Source organism: Indicator indicator, chromosome 1 (assembly GCF_027791375.1).
Source record: "Indicator indicator isolate 239-I01 chromosome 1, UM_Iind_1.1, whole genome shotgun sequence".
Classification (NCBI taxonomy): domain Eukaryota; kingdom Metazoa; phylum Chordata; class Aves; order Piciformes; family Indicatoridae; genus Indicator; species Indicator indicator.
This window is the reverse complement of record NC_072010.1, coordinates 65303475-65322123: the sequence shown is the minus strand read 5'-3', so window position 1 is coordinate 65322123 and position 18649 is coordinate 65303475. Positions and strand designations below refer to the sequence as shown.

The following is an 18649-nucleotide window of genomic DNA, read 5'->3' as shown; positions in this document are numbered from 1 at the left end:
CAATTCAATATAGAAAGAAATTCCATGACCTGGGCCAAACCCCAAAGTCCTTCCTTTGGCAAGAAAAGAGGCTTTGTCCAAGACCACTAGGACAGCTCTTATGTTTTTAAGCTCTAATATTAAAAGTCAGTACTGCAGGCACATATTACTCATGCTTGGAGCATGCTAACCAGACCAGGATTGCACACGGAATGTAAGCAAATGATCTCCTGACTTAAGGACGACACTGCAGTTGAGGGTAGCAAATCTGGCATTCCCAGAAAGGTATTTTTGGGGACTGCAAAAATTGTACTAGAAAAGCAGTGATACTTAGGGACCAAGGGAGGACACAGGAAATAACCAAAAAAACTTCCTTCTTAAAGGAATCTATCCTTAAAATCTGCAAAAACATCTGCAAAAAATATTACTACAACTTACCTTGCAGACAAAGAATGGAATTTTCAATACCTGGAAGTCAGAAAAAAATCAGATGAGGAATCAAGGTCAAATGCTATCAACCGAAAGGGGAAAAGTTTACACTGAGGAAGGTAGTAGACACTACCTGTACTTACACCTGAAGTCCTTAAGCAATCTTTGACAGCCATCATGGTAGATCATACAAAGAAAAATTAGCAAAACATTATCTGTGGCCCACGTGGACAGTCCAGTTATAATGTCTGAACACACTATTGGCTTCCTAGAGGTTTGGATGGTAGAAGCTAAAGAGTTTGAAAGTAAGGTGGAGGAGAGCTGTGTGGCTTTTGGGCTCCCAAAAAGGACACATTTTGAGTTTCTGGTTCAAAAACCCAGCAATGATACGGAGTATTAGAAAGGCAAAGCTTCTAATGTAAAAGGATAGAGGCAGTATCTCGAATTCTTCATTTCACATGTCAACTCTCCTTAAAAACACCTGACCTACTGAACCTTACCCATTTTTTTCATATACAGCTTTGTAACCAACCAAAAATGCAAAGAATTATAGAAGTGTTTGGCTAAAACAGAGAAAATGCTTATTTTTTGATCATGAAGGCTTAGGAATTAAAGAGTAATTCTGCTCTGCAGACACTGCATGAAACAAGTTGCTTGTGTTTCATGAAAGCTTATGACTTTCTCCTAGAAAAAAAGGAGGCAAATACAGATTGCATCCTTCCTTCAAATAAAATCCAGAGAAGCAAGTAACTCCTTCCCCAAAAGCCAAAGGAAACATACAAACAAGTTCTTCAACTAGCCCTCTGATGTATATTCACTTAAACTATAGGTCACATACTGTGGAGACTTCTAAAGTGATTTCTCAGAGGTAAATCAAAAGATGCAATCATTCACAGAATTACTCATGACTAGTGCAACTAAGGGTCTATGTTAAAACTGTCCATCTGAAATTCCTAATGATTTTCAGAATAGAACCCCACTCAGATTAAAATTACTGTAGGCAATTCACAAATCACAGCTCTAAGACAAATTGTAACCAAAACTGTACTAATCACAGTTTTTAAAGGGGATTGGTCCCTTCCAAGCCAGACCATTCTGTGATTCTTGATTAACCACTCACATTTGAAATTACATTCTCTACCAACTGCCCAACCAATATGTTTGCTAAGTAGACAAAACTCCTTACTAAAAAACAACTGCAAGTAACTACCACTGAACCCTTCAAGGTCCTCTACTAACTTGGTTCCTGGACTCATTTTTTTTAGGCCCCTGTCTACCAAATTCCAAAATTTACTAGAAATTTTGCAATGAGAAATAAGTATAAATCTGAATAAAATAACTTGATGGGACTGAGACTCACTGTATGCTGATGGCAGTACAGATGGAAAAATCTCAGATTTTTTTTCCGCTTGAGAATAAAAAGGGATAAGAAGAAGCCCTTACAGAAGTTTCCCATAGGGTCCTCCAGTTCTCATTTGTTACTCCAAAAGGAAAGATTCAACCTGTTCAACAACTTGCTTCCCTCACACTGAATTGTATGCAAGTTGGCAAACAGCATCAATGACACCAAAGACTGCTGACAGATACTAAATGTGAAAACAAGACTGTCGGCAGCCCATGTCCATTTCCAGAAAAAAACAGCAACCAACTAGATCTAGGAAGATTTCATGCCCTGTTTGATTAAAAATGCCAGGAACAGAAGTTGTGTGTGAGATTGGATTAACCACTGACTAACACAGAATCTCTTTTGAGGTTTATTTAAGATCACTGAGCAAGAAATGAAACACATAGCAGTTGCCTTGGTCTTTGCTTCCTGGTTTGAAAGAAGATGTAGTGGCTCTGAAATAAGATAAAATAAATAAATACAAGAGCAAGCTTCAATCAGGAAGTGCTGGAAATCATACTTTGATCCTTCTAACTTAGAGTGCTTTAGCACGAGGCCGTGTATCTTCAGCCTTCTCAGGTTAGCTTAACCTTTGAGGTTAATTTGAAGATCATGTGTGATTTTATTAAACTTGACAAGCACACACAGTAAAAGCAAGTAGTGCAGGCTACCTTATTAAGCATGACTTCAGCACAACTAAACAGATTGCAACAGCACATGAGATTGGAGACTTCTTGAAATAACAATTAAGAAGATAAAGGAAGTAAATAAAATTACATCCTGGCTCCAGGACTGGTTCTGCCCAGAGAGTAAACACCTTCTTGCTGGCAATTCTCCATATGGAGAAGCAAAAGCATGCTGAAAGAACAGCAAGTAATTTTTCCTCTACTGAAGCAAAGTATCTCTGCTTATTCATCAGGAAAACTGTAAGTTGCTGGGTTTTTTTCACTAGTGCACAAATTTTTCAGATATTCTTCAGGTACCAGGAAAGCAGGAAACATTTTTGTTAACTCCCTGCATACTATGGTATTAATGTCATATATGCTACTGCCTAAATTAAATGAACTTCTAAAAGAGCACTAACAGTCAGGAAGACAATTTTCCCCATTTCAAGAGTTGCAGGCACAGTCAGATTTTGTTTCCTGAAGATTAATTTTAAACGTATTAAAGTAACACAACAATTTTGGACATTTTTTCTCCATTCACACGCAATACAATGTTACACAATAACAACCCTTACAAAACATCTGTTCCTTTTAAAAAACCTCACAGCTTAAATCTTAGAAAACTTGGACAAAATCACAGGCAGAGGTTGGGGAGGTTCAAGGTGTCAGGGAGCAGAATCAATGGTTTCAGAGTCAGTGGATGTGTTGAAACAGGAGCACAGAAACAAGGTCTTGTATTGCCCCTAATTCTGCGTGCATGCCTCTATAATTGGAACGATTCTTAAAAGCCCTTGTTTTCTTGGAGGAATCATCATCCAGGGGAATAAAGTGGCCTGTATATCAGTATCCCAGAGGCTAAACATTCCTTCATTATTGTGCACACAGGTGGAGAAATAACATCTCCCTTGCAAATTAAGGGACGCAGGACTACTCTCAGAAATCTGCTGGCAATTTCACTCATTTTAGATATTCCTACCTTCTACACAGCATGCATCTTAATGTGATTGTAAAGTACACTCCTCCAATCATGCATTTCCTTCACTCTAACATTGCAACACAAAGAATAAATGCTTAACAAACTACTAAATTAAAAATTTCAGGGGAAAAAGCAGTTAAAAAAGGAAGCTGGGATCCCTTGGTTTCATAGGACAAGTCAATACAGACACCTAAGTGAAGGAAAAAACACCCCAGTGCCAGTGTCCCTGAACTGGTATCTCTGAACAGTAACAAACTCTTTATCAGAAAACATACTGAGCACATTCTAGCAGCAAAAACTGTCATATAAAATCATGCAATGATGCTCTGAAACTCATTTCCAAGGGAGGAAGCAACTCACTCTTGATGGACATACTGCTTAGGAACTTTTAAGTCTTAGAAGGATGTCACCTGTGACTGGTTTTGCTAATGTGCTCACTTTTCACTTAGTAAATTGGCTGAGCTCAAGAAACCAATTAATATAAGCACATCACAGATACTAAATGGTAAGAAGTTTGAGGGGTGCCATTTGAAAAGAAAGGAGGTTCTATAAAAACCTCGTATGAAAATTTAGATCCTAAAATAGCTAACATTTTAATTCCATTGGAAACGGAGATTTAAAATAAAACCCCACCACTCAGACTCTTCCAATGACGTGCATTCTGTGATCAGTGTATTTTCAAGAATCAATGAGCTAGCAAAATTTGTATTAAGACTTGACATTTGTGGGGTTTTGGCATATACAGAGCTCAAAATGCTTATAAGAACACCATTCCAAGCAACACATATTGCACACTCTTGACTTAGAGGTCTACTCAAGTCTGTTTATATTTACAAGATCTAGGAGTTATTATAAAGTTAAGCCAACTTACTCTGTGCCACGAAATCCAGCCATGAACACAATTCTGAGAAAAAGTAAAAGCTCTTCATTTCTGCTATGGAAATTGCTCCCTGAGTCATTGTCAGAGAATAAAAATGACCACTTTTCTCTCCTTCTGCTCAACACAAACTACCCCAAGAAGGTAAGAGCTTTCATATTAATTGGACTTTGTTCCACGAATGTAACAGGTGGCACAAGATGACTTTACAAATATATTTTCCTCCAGTAATGCCACTGTTCTTGCAATTATCTCTTTAATTACAGTGTCCTCCCCTCACGTCTCCACCCTGAATATTTACAGACTGCTGATATACCCAGCGTTTGATAACAAGGCTGAAGCTCTAAGTCATGTCAGGCTTTAATAAGGCAAAGCAAAACTGTTTTTCGTTCAGATACTCACAACATTATCTGGAATGAGTTGCACTGAATTCCTTACTCACAAGTTTAATATCTTGGTGCAGTTTATCACCTCTGCTATGGATTCACACCCAACTCTCTTCTCACCTTTCTGCTCTAAAAGGTGTGAGGGCAATTCCAGCAGGACAGGTAATAGAAATCTCAAACGTGGAAACCCCTTTTGAACACATTATCTAGCCAGCAAACAATGATATGAATGCAGTAATCAGTAAACACAGCTTTACATACCAGGATGTATCTAGTGTGGGGACTAACAGTAATAAAATTGTGGTTACAGACTTTTAACACTGGACAGAAATCTCAGTGTTTATATTGGCTGCAAGCAGGCTTTGTCTGTGTCAAAGCTTTCAAATACATAAGCTTGCCTGCTATATTCATGTATTCAGTTCAATATACGCTCAGTCTGACATTTCCTGCACCCATGCATTTTGCTATGCAGCCTGTAAGCTAACACACTCTCTCCGTATAAGAATGCCCAATGTTCAACAGAAATACTCATACAAGTCCAGGAGTAGTTGCATCACATCTCCATCCCCTCAGCTAACATGGAAAAAGCAGGAGTGCTCTTCCTCTAGACTCCTCTTCATTATTTGTGGTGGATTATCCAGGTTGTGAATTAACCAAGCTTCATCTGACTCTCACTACAGAAGTCCATTAGTATTAGACTCCAACATTATAGATTGCCTCATTGTATCTCATTGCAGAACTTCTTTGGATTGGATTGGAAGGACCCTGGGAGAGGGATAGTCTCCACATCCATCCATTTTTTACTTATCTAGAGCATACAACACAAAAGCTAACCACCATAGATCATCAGTCATCTTCGTCAGAAAACCAACCTGAATCCAGTCTGAAGAAATGCAGACTCTAGGATGCCTCCAAAGATACTCCCCATCCATACTAAGCACAGCACAAACTGGTAACAAATGTTTCTGGAGTTTCCACTTGCCAGACTTGTTTTACAGCTCTCAGTTCAAGACAACCTACCGTTCCCATTTGCTCAGAGAAAGTGACAGGGGAGAATTTCAAAGAATAGCCTGTAAGCACTATGCCAGGAAGCCCATCACAAATGACCACGGCAGGTCAGCACCCTGGAAAATGTCCCTGCTGATGGCAGACAGATGTCCTCACAGAAGACTACTTGAACCATAGCTTTCCAGGGCTGGAATCCTCCACAAACTCTATGACTGCCATCCTACCTGCCTGCAGTTGGAGATGCACAGGCACACAGAAGAGGTACAGTCAGGGATGGACACAGAAACCACAATGCTGTTTCACACAAGCCTGACTGTGCTAGCCTGGGCCCTGCCTTCCAAGACAGGAGGCTCAGACCACACAGTACCTTTGAACTGCTCTGCAATCCAAAGAGCTCAACAGGGTGAGGGGATAAAGGCAATACAGCCTGCTCTGGGTAAAAGATGCCTGCAAAGAACGGTGCAATGGGGATTAGGGCAAGGAGGACAGATCCAACTGTCCATGAGCTGTAAGTAAATAAAAATCTGCTTTGTTAAAATTAAAAATAAAACAGAGACAGACTTGATGAATCATGAAGACTCTGGAAGCCAGCCCAGCTTTATATACCTGTTAAGGTAAATTTACCTATTGAGTTAAATAAAGTAATGCAAAATCAATATATGATCTAGGATTGTTCATGTAAAAATTTATATACTGTATATTAAATATTTTACTATGTGGGGAAAAGGTGAAGCAACAGTGAGCAAACCTGCTTTTGACAGTTTCCAGAGATGCTAATGAAGAAAGAACAAAGCTCTGTGAGACCTGGGACAACAGGACAGAGTTGCTTAATTTTGTCACAAGGGGAAGAGAGATGCAGATACCGTGGGATCCACAGAATTACAAGCACATTTACTTTGGAAATACATGTTTGCCAAGACTAGAATTTTACTCAGCTACAGGACAGTCATGATCCCAGGCTGCAGTATCTTACTTCTTCCACGGTCTAAACACTTGATCCACCTTCTGTGTAACAATTGGTCTCAAAGTGCCACTGAATGCTGACAAAGATTTGCCACCAGGAAGAGAGAGAAACTCTTATCAGTCCAGAAGGCCATAAAATGGCTTTCACCAAAACAATGGAATAATTCTTACTGGGTATATAAGGTTAACATTAAAAGCATGTAATTACATTCCTGCTGTCAACATAAAATGGGTAACAGGAAGGAAAGGAAACAGAATTTTTGCATACTTCAAGTCTTCAAACAGAAAAGGCTGCAACACAATCAAAAGAAGTTTTGGAATAATAATAAAGATGGGTGGGAGAGAAGACGGACAACTTCCTGCTGAAACACACAATTCTCTGGCTATACGCACCTATATATAGTGAAAGGGACCTGTAAGTAAGAGATGATTTTAGATCATTATAAGATTTATATTAAGGATCTGAGTCTGCAGGAAATTAGGGTAAAACCAAGAAAAGTACCTATGTTAGGATATGTTCAGTATATTAAATGTGTGGGTTTACCCTATGCAGTCTACTTTGAATTAGCTCCAAACCATTCATGAATGGCTGGCAGGTGCCTGAAACTCCTAAGTACATAAATGTTATAATCTATCGGTGCAAGTGTGATTAGTACCAAGTGATGGTTAAATCCTACATGAAGGTAAGACTGAAATTTGAGGCCTTGTTTTGCTTTGCTTTGTAAGACTGCTTCCCATGTGTTAAAAACACAGTTAAAATTTTCCTGACTTCACTGTCATTAACAAAAATTAACATAAAACCTTTTTCTAGACTGAGTTGAACAGAATTAATGTGTAAATCTTGTTAATTTATTAGCTGACACTCCTAAAGCTACCAAATTGTGGCCCCATGAATACTCAGAACTGATAAGTCAGGAAAAGTGAAATCTTTACATTTCAGAAGTTACCACACCATTACAATATTAATTCCAAACAAAATAGATGACAAAAGACTCAGTGAGCATAATAGAAAAGAAGGGATGAGCAAAAGTAACCACCAGAGAGGTATTTTTTTTCTAAGAGTAAGTATCAAGATTAAAGAAAGGATTATTGAATGGCTTTGAAAATTTTATATTTTCCTATAAATGTAGCTTAGTTCATGCTGATTTCAATTTCACATGCTCCAAATAAATTTAAAGAGAAACAAGAAAAAAGGTTATTCTTTTTTTCACTATAACTATGCATAGGTCACTATGCATATAAAACCAAGAAAGGATTAATTAATTATTAAAAAATCTGCTTCAGTTTATTTCAGCCAGTCAGGGTTAACCTATTTCAAAGAAAAAGAAACAACAAAGTGAAACTTTGCTAAACACATAAATTATATACTTATCAGTCACACTAACAGATTATTATACCTCATACTGTATGAAAGAGACTTTGAGTGGCAGCAAGTCCTAAATTTACTACATTATACTTAAAGATCAGTGGCTTCCTGATTTTTTGAGCACAGTTATAAATATTTTTCTGGTGCAATTGGTTATCTATTTTAAGAGCACAGCACTCAGAGAAGTTCTGCTAAAGTCTCAAAGGAGGGTTGGTGTAAAGCATTCCAATCTGTGCTTGTTAGATACTGGTGACCAAGAGTAATCACAATCCACAAGTAACATCTAGTATGGATAAAAGCACCAAAACAAGGCTACTTCTCATATTCGCCCCACATGCTGCTCAAATCTAAGTGCAATACTCTATCTAGAGAACAGATCACACTGCAGGATCACCCATACATTCACCTCACCAGAGCATATTTGGTGTGGGTTATTTCGTGAGTGACGTCTGCCATGAAGAATTTGAATGAATCTTGGTAGGATCCTAAAATGACTTTCTCGTCCTTCCCTCAAAAAGCGGCGTTGAGACATGGATGTGTATCCCTGAATCTTTACCAAGTTATTCAATAAAGGAAATAAAAAATCAGCTCTTCAGAATTATACTCTTCTAACACACTTAAAAATACTCTGATCTTGTTTTTAAATGTCAATGGAACATAAAAATGTTTTGTGAAATCCAAATGCTTCCAAAAAGGTTTTAAAAGGATGCAGATTCCAAGAGCTAGAAATGAGTACAGTGCAGTTATTTGTATTGCATGTACTTTTCCTCAGAAACCAATTTACTAGAATGAAAAAAAAAAGGAAAGAAAAATCAGTTGTATTTACTGGACTGAAAACGCCAAGATAGTTTCTGCATGAAGCTGTGAGACCGTCTCAGTTCCTAGTACACTGCACTCAGCAGACTGGACATCTTGCCACAGTTTTCAGTGTCTACTATGAATAAAGGAGGCACAGCTTCTCACACCAGCAGGTCAGACTGGCAGATGAAATTTTCCCCCGCAAAATGTGAAACCGTCTATTTTACAGTGTTTCATCCAAAATAATAGCAGGCAAACTAATAGCTCTGTACTGTTTCTGATGATGAAAAGCCCTCACAAAGTATCCAGTTTGTTTGGATACTCCAGTCATGCACAGAGATCCAAAGCAGCTGCTCATCCCAAGTAGCTGGTACTATCGCCTCTGTCTGTGTATCCTTCTCCTTAACATGACAGATGTTCAGCTGTTGCAAAGAGACATCTGAGGTTTCTCCTGAAGAAGGGCAAGTTGAAGGTCTCTCTTATAACTTCACGGTCTTGCTCATAAGTTTATAACTCAGCACTCCAAGGGCAGAATTCTCACGCTGACACTTGATGTATTTCCTACTTCTGTTTCTGCAGCACCGTGGATTCCTCATGGGACAGTGCTATGCTCATGCCAGCAAGCAAAATACTTCTGTGAATACAACGTCATCAACTAGAAACTTCTCATCAGCTCGTTTGCCCTAAGTCAGACTCTCATCATCAATCCACCTACTCTTCTTCACCCTGCATTAGCACAGAAGCAAAACCCAAGCCTCTCAAAAGCAAAGCCCGTTTCCAGAACAGAGGGGAGAGGTCTCACAAGAAAAATCTGAATCTTCCTGGGAGTTAACAAACAACTAATAGGAAGGAAGGGAGGGGAAATGAATCCTAGGCTTTCTTAAAACATATCAGGAAACCCTACACTGTCTGTTCCCCTTGTCTCTTTCAATGCAGGACAGAGGAAATTGATAATGCTGCTTTACTTGGCAGTCAACATTTCCCTCTCAATTCTGTTTAACTATGTCCTGTGTGGCCACAGATCTGCCACAACCTCAAAATACAACATTATGCACATCAACTTGAAGGCGTGTTTTGAAATATGATGCTGTTGAAAGCAAATTCAAACAGACAACCCTTAGTTAATTCACATTGAAGTAAATATTAAATAAGTTCTTGCTAAATGCTAATTTAAATATAATATACCTTGCTAACAGAGGAGAATCACTACAGTTTTAGCTGGAAAATGTTCAACTTCCAACATGAAATCATAGGGAAATGTGACAGTCTTGAAATGTGATGATTAAGAAATGTATAAATAAGAACTTATACATTTCATGCAAATATCACTTGCTTTCTCAATTCATTATACTAAGCAGATGCACTACTGCATACTGCAGCTGTGTTACTCATCAAAGCCTACCCAGCTGACTTAAGTTATACCGGAATTAAAAGAATGGAAGGGAACAGCTTAGTGGTGGAAAACCACCATGATACATACCCTCACTGTACTATATACTCAAGGTTCAAAACAAAACAGAACTGAAGTAAGGCACAGCATCCACGTCTTAGACAAAATTACCTATTTTCTTGTCCTGCTTGCCATTGTGAGGCACAAAGCAGTGGTTCTGGTCAGATACAGAGGAACATTAGCATCCACAGAGGCAACACTGCAACCTGCTTCTTGTGGCTGTGTCTCTCAGTGGAGACATCAAATGTGACCAGGAGATATCTGTGACAGATTATCAACCATCAGGGCTCTCCTTTTGCCTGGCAGGCTACTACTTGTTTGAGGCTTTTGGGGCACACCAACCTCATGACTAAAGGACCTGGTCTGACAATTGAATGAGATGCTAACGAAACTACGCATCTTCCAGCGGCCAAACCAACAGCTAGATAAAAAGTAATCAGGACAAGAAGAAATAGGGTCAAGTTGCATTGGATCTTACGAAAAATTTCTTCACGGAAGTGGTTGTTAAGCATTGGAACAGGCTGCCCAGAGAAGTGGTAGAGTCTTGTAGATGCAGACGAGGTGCTTAGTGACATGGTTTAATGGTGGACTTGTCAATGGTAGGTTTATGGTTGGGCTCAATGATTGTAAAGGTCTTTTCCAACATAAATGATTCTATGATTCTATGATTCTATGAAAAGTGGCTTTTTGTCCCAGAAGTGTTTTGAGCGTGTGGTGACACTTAGTGAACTTCAACGACGTGTGCAGAGGATTATTACATTGAAGCAAAAGGACATTCTCCTTGCTCTCTTCATACATGAAATGCACACAGAAGACTGATGACTTGAGTTGAAAAGTTAAGTACACACAATCCTACTGAAAGCCAACCATTAGCTACATCCCTGTCCACAAAACAAGCTTCTAATCTTCTTTTAAGCACTCAAATTTGTGCCTAGAAGCAATGAAATTAATCACAACAATGGCTATGGGCAGTGTGCAATCAAAAGGAAACAGATGGTGTAATGCAGTATTTTCCAAACAGCAGCAGCCTCTATCTCCAGGAAAATAATCTGAGTATTTTCTCTTGCCATTGGCATTATTGTAACAAAAGCTCCAATTAGAAGGATATTTTCTGTGCTCTGTATGGCATCAGCAAATTCCGTAGCAGTATAAAGGCAGTAATATTCTGTAAGTATTGGTTGTCAGAACCTACTAGACTGTATCTATCTCTTCTTTCAACGTCACATAAACAGTAACATTCAATGGGTAACACCTCCACAATTATCTTTAAGGTACTGTAGACAGCCTGATGGAAAAATTGCAGCAATGAAACAGGGCTTATCCTTCTCATGCTTAATTTCCAGCTCTGTTTCTGACTGCTGGCACGATGCTGCACATTGACAACAGAAGCAGTTACACTGACTGACATCTCTGTACTCTCTCTCATTCTTCTTTTCATTACTGGGGACTCTCATAATATTTTAGTACAATACCTTCAAGTTTTCTTGGGAATCATTAAATTAAGATGACACAATTTTCATCATTGCTGGGTGTTCTCACTGTTCCTTTCATCATTTGTTTGTGCAGGACCCTAACCTTTATGGGACATCTCAAATATCTTACTGTGATTTTTCCTCCAAATCCTTACACAGTAATATTCAACATAACACTACAACATTCACGTTATAGGGCTATGTATCCCTTCTTGCTGCATAGTGTAGGAGGCTCTGGTAGCAGAATCAACGCTGTTCAAGCATTTCTTCTGCATGTTCTCATGCCTGGCACTTCAGATTCCACCATGCACAGGAGTCCAACCGTGAGCAGCTGTTCTGCTCATCTAGTAATTTTTCCTGGAGTCCCAGCAGAGAGGAGCTTCTGCAGAGAATTTTCAGTATAAGAAGTGCCATCACATTCCTAACAAAACCCTAGAGGAGATATCTTGCATGAATGATATAAAAGACTGTGAAAATTATATGGGGAATTGCATCTAACATATATATATATGTGGAGCTCGGAAATTAGTGGTTTTTGGAATGGGTTCTAAAAAACAAATATAAGGGTACATTCAAGATAAATCTGTTTTTTTTTTAAGGTGCAACTGCCATGTGTATCTTTCAGAATCAGCACATGCAATAAACAGTGCAAACTAAATGAGGATGAAAAAAAGTAGAATTGTTTAGATCTTTCTGTTGAAAGCACAGTTTACCCATTACCTCTGCATGCATTTATTTTGTTGAGAACAGCAGTACAAAGTCAAACTGGATTCATGCTACCACACTGAACAAAATTGTAATTTTGCACACATTAGAATTGTATTATGAAAGCTACTTCTAATCTGAAATATAACGTTTTACAAGTTGAACACCCATGTACCCTAACAAGGTAGCACTAATGGTTGTTATGCTTAGTCCTGTGCTTTCTTATAACCCTACATAAACATTGCATTATGGCAAGTTTCTTGCATTGATTTTTAAAATAAAAAACAAACTGACAAAGATTAACCTGCTCTAGAGGCTAGTCATTAGGATAAAACAGCAACAAGTCAGCTAGAGGCTGATTTTAAATGACAAAAAAACCCAAGGTGTGGTTGAAACATTAAAGACACAGAACTTGATGTTTTCACATCCACAAATTCCAGAAGGCTCTTGTAGAGGGAAAATGTTGAGAAAACACCTCTGTCTTAAAACCCTAGAAATAAACTATTACTCCTTCAATATGTTAGTGTTCTTGAAATACAAGAAAAGAGTGAAGCTTCCTTTTTCAATTTAGATTAAAGTTCAGGTACAATCTTCTGCCTGTATTATTTTTGTGCTTGTTAGAATTGGGTAGATGTGCCTATATTTCACTTCCAAGCTACTGTACCAGAATGTTCTCTCTAACAACAGATTTAGAAAGGGATGCCCTGGTAATCTAGAGGATCCGTGAACTAAAATCACATTTAATAAAATACTATGACATAAAAGGAGAAGCTGAGGTGTGGAGAAATCTCAGGAACAGATATGAATGAGAGATATGAATGGAGATAAAGCCTCGCAAACCTAAAAGCTGTTACAAACAAACTCAGTATCTTCCAAGAACATAGATATTGGTAAACATTCCCAATATTTTGATGTTGATTTGTGAAAGGTTAGGAGTTAAATTAATTATCTAGTTTCATGAGAAATCTACACTGAATCCAGTTACAAGAGCGAATTAGGTTAGTTGTCCAAGCTTAATCCTAACTAGATATATCTGCTCAGAGACAAACTGTGATTGTAATAAGCATCAGATGTGTATAAGTAGATCAGGACTGAGATAAATGGACAGCTTGCGTTCTATTTATACTTGCACGATATGCTGCTGATCCACAGCTGCCAGTTTTTCAAGCCATTTCTCAAAAAAGAAGTTAAACTAAAATAAATCCTAAAATCAGTGTTTTGTAATTTAACTGCACAATAAGAAAGAAACAAACAAAAAAATAGCAAGATATAAAATTAGAGTTTATATATTCTGGAAGTGTCAATATTTAATTGCCAAAATAACAAAAAACTTTTAAAGCCTCACATCTGTCCCTCTAATTTAAGTACTCTTATATTACATGTCTGAATTTCCTGAAGGTTAGCAATAAATTTGACCTATATCCAAAAGAACAGGTTCCTCCACCATTACCAACAGAAAATACTCAGGAAATCACAATGGATCAGAGAAATAACTAGAGGAGAATGGCTCTTTATAAGCAGCCAAGCAAAATGAGATTTAACATGTAACAAGACAACACATCTAGTTTGTCCTCATAATTTAAGTCGTTTAACTTTTGAAGGCAACCAGCAATCAATTTCAAAACTTCAGATTTGTTCTGCGAGAGGGTACAGAAACTGAACTTATGCTGGTGAAGAGCAGGAGGTCAGAACATGGGAAAAGTCTGATTAGCATCTGGTGCCAACCCAAAGCTGCAAGTAAAAGATACCATGATCTTGGAGTTCATCAAGCAGCTGCCACAATCAGTTCACTTGCTTATTTAAATTCCATTAGGTAAAATGATCTGGTAAATGACAATTACAGTTTGGGATTGAGGAGTCCTCCTCTCCAAGGAGACCTTACTGTGGTCTTCCAATATCTAAGGGGGCCTACAAGAAAGCTGGTGAGGGACTTTTTAGGGTGTCAGGTAGTGATAGGATAAGGGAGAATGGAACAAAAATAGAAGTGGGTAGATTCAGATTGGACATCAGGAAAAAGTTCTTCATCATGAGGGTGGTAAGACACTGGAACAGGTTGCCCAGGGAAGTGGTAGAAGCCCCATCCCTGGAGGTTTTTATGGCCAGGCTGGATGTGGCTCTGAGCAACCTGATCTAGAGTGAGGTGTTCTGGCCCATGGCAGGGGGGTTGGAATTGTATGATCTTTGAGGTCCCTTCCAATCCTGACAGTTCGGTGATGCTGTGAAATTTGTCAGAGGTATGAGGCCTACCTTTTTGGTCAGATGTGAAAGCATGTGAAGAACAGAAATCTGTTCAGATTAAGAAGCTCCTGAGAATTATTTTGGTTATATGCTTAACATGGGCCCACACTTTCCCCAAGCACACTGTCTCGGCTCTGGGTTCAGTACCCGACTGCTACTGGGAGAACAACACAAGAGAGGGAGATGACTAGAGCAGGGGGAGGGCCTGGGACTGCAGAAAGGGAATTTTTGCAGCAAGAGAAAGAAAGTGATGGGAGGCCTTTGATGTCACCACACCGCTGTGCCTGCATACAATGGAGTCACTTCAAGGAGAAGCTGCTGATGTAATCCAGATAAAACAATTGGCAGCAAAAAGAAACGGCTTAAAATGGCTTACCAAATGTTTTATTGACAATGTCCTGTAAAGATCAAAGAACAGTTTGGGTTGGAAGGCACCTCCAAAGGTTCATCTTGTCCAACGCCCCTGCAGTGAGTGGGGACATCCTCCACTAGATCAAGGTGCCTTGTTGAGGCTGACCTTGAATATCCCCAGGAATCTGGCCTAGTTTCAAGTGCACTGGCCTGCACGTACACCCTGAGACACAGTGGTCATTCCCATCACATGCCAGCTACATCTATACAAATGGAAATCTAACAAGAAGGCTGAGGATAAGTAGTTGCTTTTAAACGTTATGATAATGGAAGCTCTGTTTAAAAATCACGTGCATCTAATATGCATATATATGTGTATACATATGTATAAAAACACCTATGAACCATAAAATTGAAAAATGCATGCAGCCAACAACATTGACTCCCCAACAAACAGCTCTCTGCAGAATCAAATAGGTATGGGAAAGCCAAAATCTGACACTGAAAGAGTTTTTGCTGGAGTTTAGGAATACTTTAATTATGCTGAAAAGAGAGTTTAGTTTGAATATTGTGTCTTTTAACAACTACAGCACATATAACACCCATTGGGTTTGACGTCTGCAAGAAGCAGCCCGAGAAGTCAAAAAGAGGCACATAGGCATTTATACTCAGGTCAGACGCTGCTGCTTTCTCTAGCCAGGTCTGCCACACCTGATATTAGGTGTTCAGCTCAGTAATGAATCCTGCACTTCCTTAATTCCTCTAGAGGAGACAGAGTGACCTCTTGCACTACTTAAAACACATTTCTCAGCTGTTCAGAAAAGCTGATTTTGCTGAGGTTCAGGACACTGTGAGACCCATGATTAGATGGGTGATTTTCAGAAGGTGTTGTCCTGAAGGTGATACCTTCGACAATTACGAAATGTGGAACATGATATTGACCTCTGCTGGATCTATGCATCTAGACAGCTCCCAGTAGGGGTGGGCCCTGACTATAGTGTATGGTGTTCTCAGTAATCTAATGTGTACAGTGAGAGACGACTGCTGTGCACCCACATAAACAGATGACATCTTGCCTTGCTACTGCAAGCTAGAAGGACCCTTTGAGCCCTTGGTCTCTGCTACTGTAATTTCCTTCCTCTGAAAAATGTTCTCTGTTGCCATGTGCTTTGGACCCAGGGAATCCCACACTCAGCTCTCAACTCTTCTCTGTCAGACTTCAGTTCTTTTCCACATTTCAGAAACCTCTATGAAGGGTGTATTAATAAAGCAAAGGAGTTTTCAGTTGAGTAGCTGCTTGGAAATTCTTCTGCATGCACTGTTACACCAATTACAAATTTATGTGGCAGTAATCCACTCGGCACAAGAGAAATGGTGCTATTAATACTTCACAAAGCTGGTATGCAGCTGTAAATAATACCTTGTAGGGACCTTTCAGAAATGCTGTAGAAATCCCTAGGCAATAAGAATCTAATACATTTTTTCTCGCACTATTAGGATGCAGCACAGTGGGTTTTCTATTGCAACTTTCTGAAAGTCACAGGAGCACAAGAGTGATAAATCACATAAGTGTCTGAATAAGGAATGAGATTTTCATAATGCTAATGAACATGAAGAATTCATGAACTGCTGATCTTCATGATTGCTCATGTAGGCCTCCAGCAAAACAGGATTTTTCCCATGTACAGATAAGCACCCTTAATTGAACTGGGATGAAGGGAGTTACTGGTGGGACATTTGCCAGTTTACTAGACAGTCAAAGTTGTAGTCTGTTCAGAGTTAGCTTGCCTCATTCTGCTTATCAGCTAGTCAGTTACAACAGATATATTTTGGTTATACAGTCATAATTAAAGACACTCAAGCAAATAAATCTAAACACAGTGAGAGGACAACCAAGGGTCTTTATGCCATCTGGAACTGCAAAGGACAGGACAAGCGAGAGGTTCACAGATTGCATTGGGTTGGAAGGGACCCTCAAAGGTTATCTTATCCAAGCCCCCTGCAGTAAGCACAGACACCTCCAACTAGATCATGCTGCCCAGGGCCACATCGAGTCTGATGTCAACCACATCCCAGGGCAGCCTGTTCAAGTATTTTACTACTCTCATTGTAAAGAATTTCTTCCCTATGTCTGACCAAAATCTACCCTACTCCACCTTCAAACCATTGCCCCTCATCCTATCACTACATGCCCTTCTAAACAATCCTTCCTCAGCCAAACTGCAGGTCCCTTTAAGATATTGAAATGTAGTGATAAGGTCTCCCCAGAGCCTTCTTTTCTCCAGTATCAACAGTCCAAATTCTTCCAGCCTGTCTTCATAAGACAGGTGCTCCAGTCCTCCTCTGGACCTGCTCGAGCAGGTCCATGTCTCTCTTGTGCTCGTGGCCACAGAACTGGACACAGTACTCCAGGTGAGGTCTCACAAGAGGAGAGTGGCAAAATCACATCTCTCGACCTGCTGGCCATGCTTCTTTTGATGCAGCCCAGGATGCAATTTGCCCTCTGGGCTGCAAGTGTGCATTGTTGGCTTATGTTGAACTCTTTCACAACTAAGAATTGACAGACGATTTCCTTCCAGAAATGTAAACCAAATGCTGTATAAGACACAGGTACTATGCCTGTATTTCTTAGAAAGACTGAACAAATTATTCCATCTATAGCATTTTATCAGCAAGCACCAACACTGAATACTGCCACAATCATGCAGGCACTTTGTTTGACCTGAGCTGCCAAAGAGAGGATTTCTGCTCCCAGTAACTTCTTCCTCTTGTTTCTTTGATGTGGGCATTTGCATCTATGCAGGTGCAGTGAGAATCACATATGGGTATGTTTGAGGCAGGACAAGCAGGGCAGGGACATGTGATGTGGGTCCTGGTTGAAGAAGTCAGTAACCATGGCATGTAATGTGGTGTGTGGAAAGCTGCTAAAATGATAAATACCTATTGATCTCCAGACTGGCCATTTTTAATAATTATTTCCTAAAATGAGTACTGCAGGCTGTGTTTGTATCTTTGGATTTCCTCAGCAGAGATCTTCACACGATTTAATCAAATCATACTATTGTTTACTATTTACAGATACATACTCATAACCCCAAAGAAGGCACAATGGGTAAATGTATTATTAGAGTTACAGTCCTCAAATAAATTATTACATCAAAATGTGCTGAAAGACACTGAAGATTCTGTGAATTAAATATATGAAGTAGAAGTAGGCAGTAGCAAAATCATGACTCCTTTTGACATAGTCATACAGCATGAAAACACTGAAGGAAATAACTTTGTTAGTACAGAAGCTAAAGAAAGAAAATATCAAGACACTGCAAGAAAATCACAGCTGGTACCTGATCAAAAATAATTTCCTGCATATTCTCTCACATGAATAAAGCCTGCAAAGGGTACAAAATGTGGATCTCTGTCTCTGTAGAGCTGTACAATCAAAGGTCAGTTCCAGCCAATGGCCTCTTCCTCTCTTTCATATTTTGGTCTCATTTATTACATTTAGGTTCACAGATTTTTTTTTTTTTTCTCAGACAATCTAAATGAAGCTTCTCACTTGTCAGTTAGAGACAGCACTGTGAAAGCAGATTTTGTTCATCCTT

General features: G+C 39.2%; 1 protein-coding gene across 7 annotated transcripts in view; it reads right to left on the bottom strand.

Moving 5' to 3' along the window:
- MCF2L (MCF.2 cell line derived transforming sequence like) overlaps positions 1-18649 on the bottom strand; it is a 138353-nt gene that overhangs the window by 101467 nt on the left and 18237 nt on the right. For 6 of the 7 annotated variants that reach the window (XM_054381018.1, XM_054381009.1, XM_054381026.1 and 3 more), the window contains exon 1: positions 8445-9600. The exons of the other annotated variant lie outside the window; for it this stretch is intronic. In XM_054381018.1, coding sequence (XP_054236993.1) covers positions 8445-8565 — 121 coding nt within the window. In that variant the 5' untranslated portion in view covers positions 8566-9600. Of the gene's footprint in view, positions 1-8444; positions 9601-18649 lie in introns of those variants that run through there. 7 annotated transcript variants of the gene reach the window in all.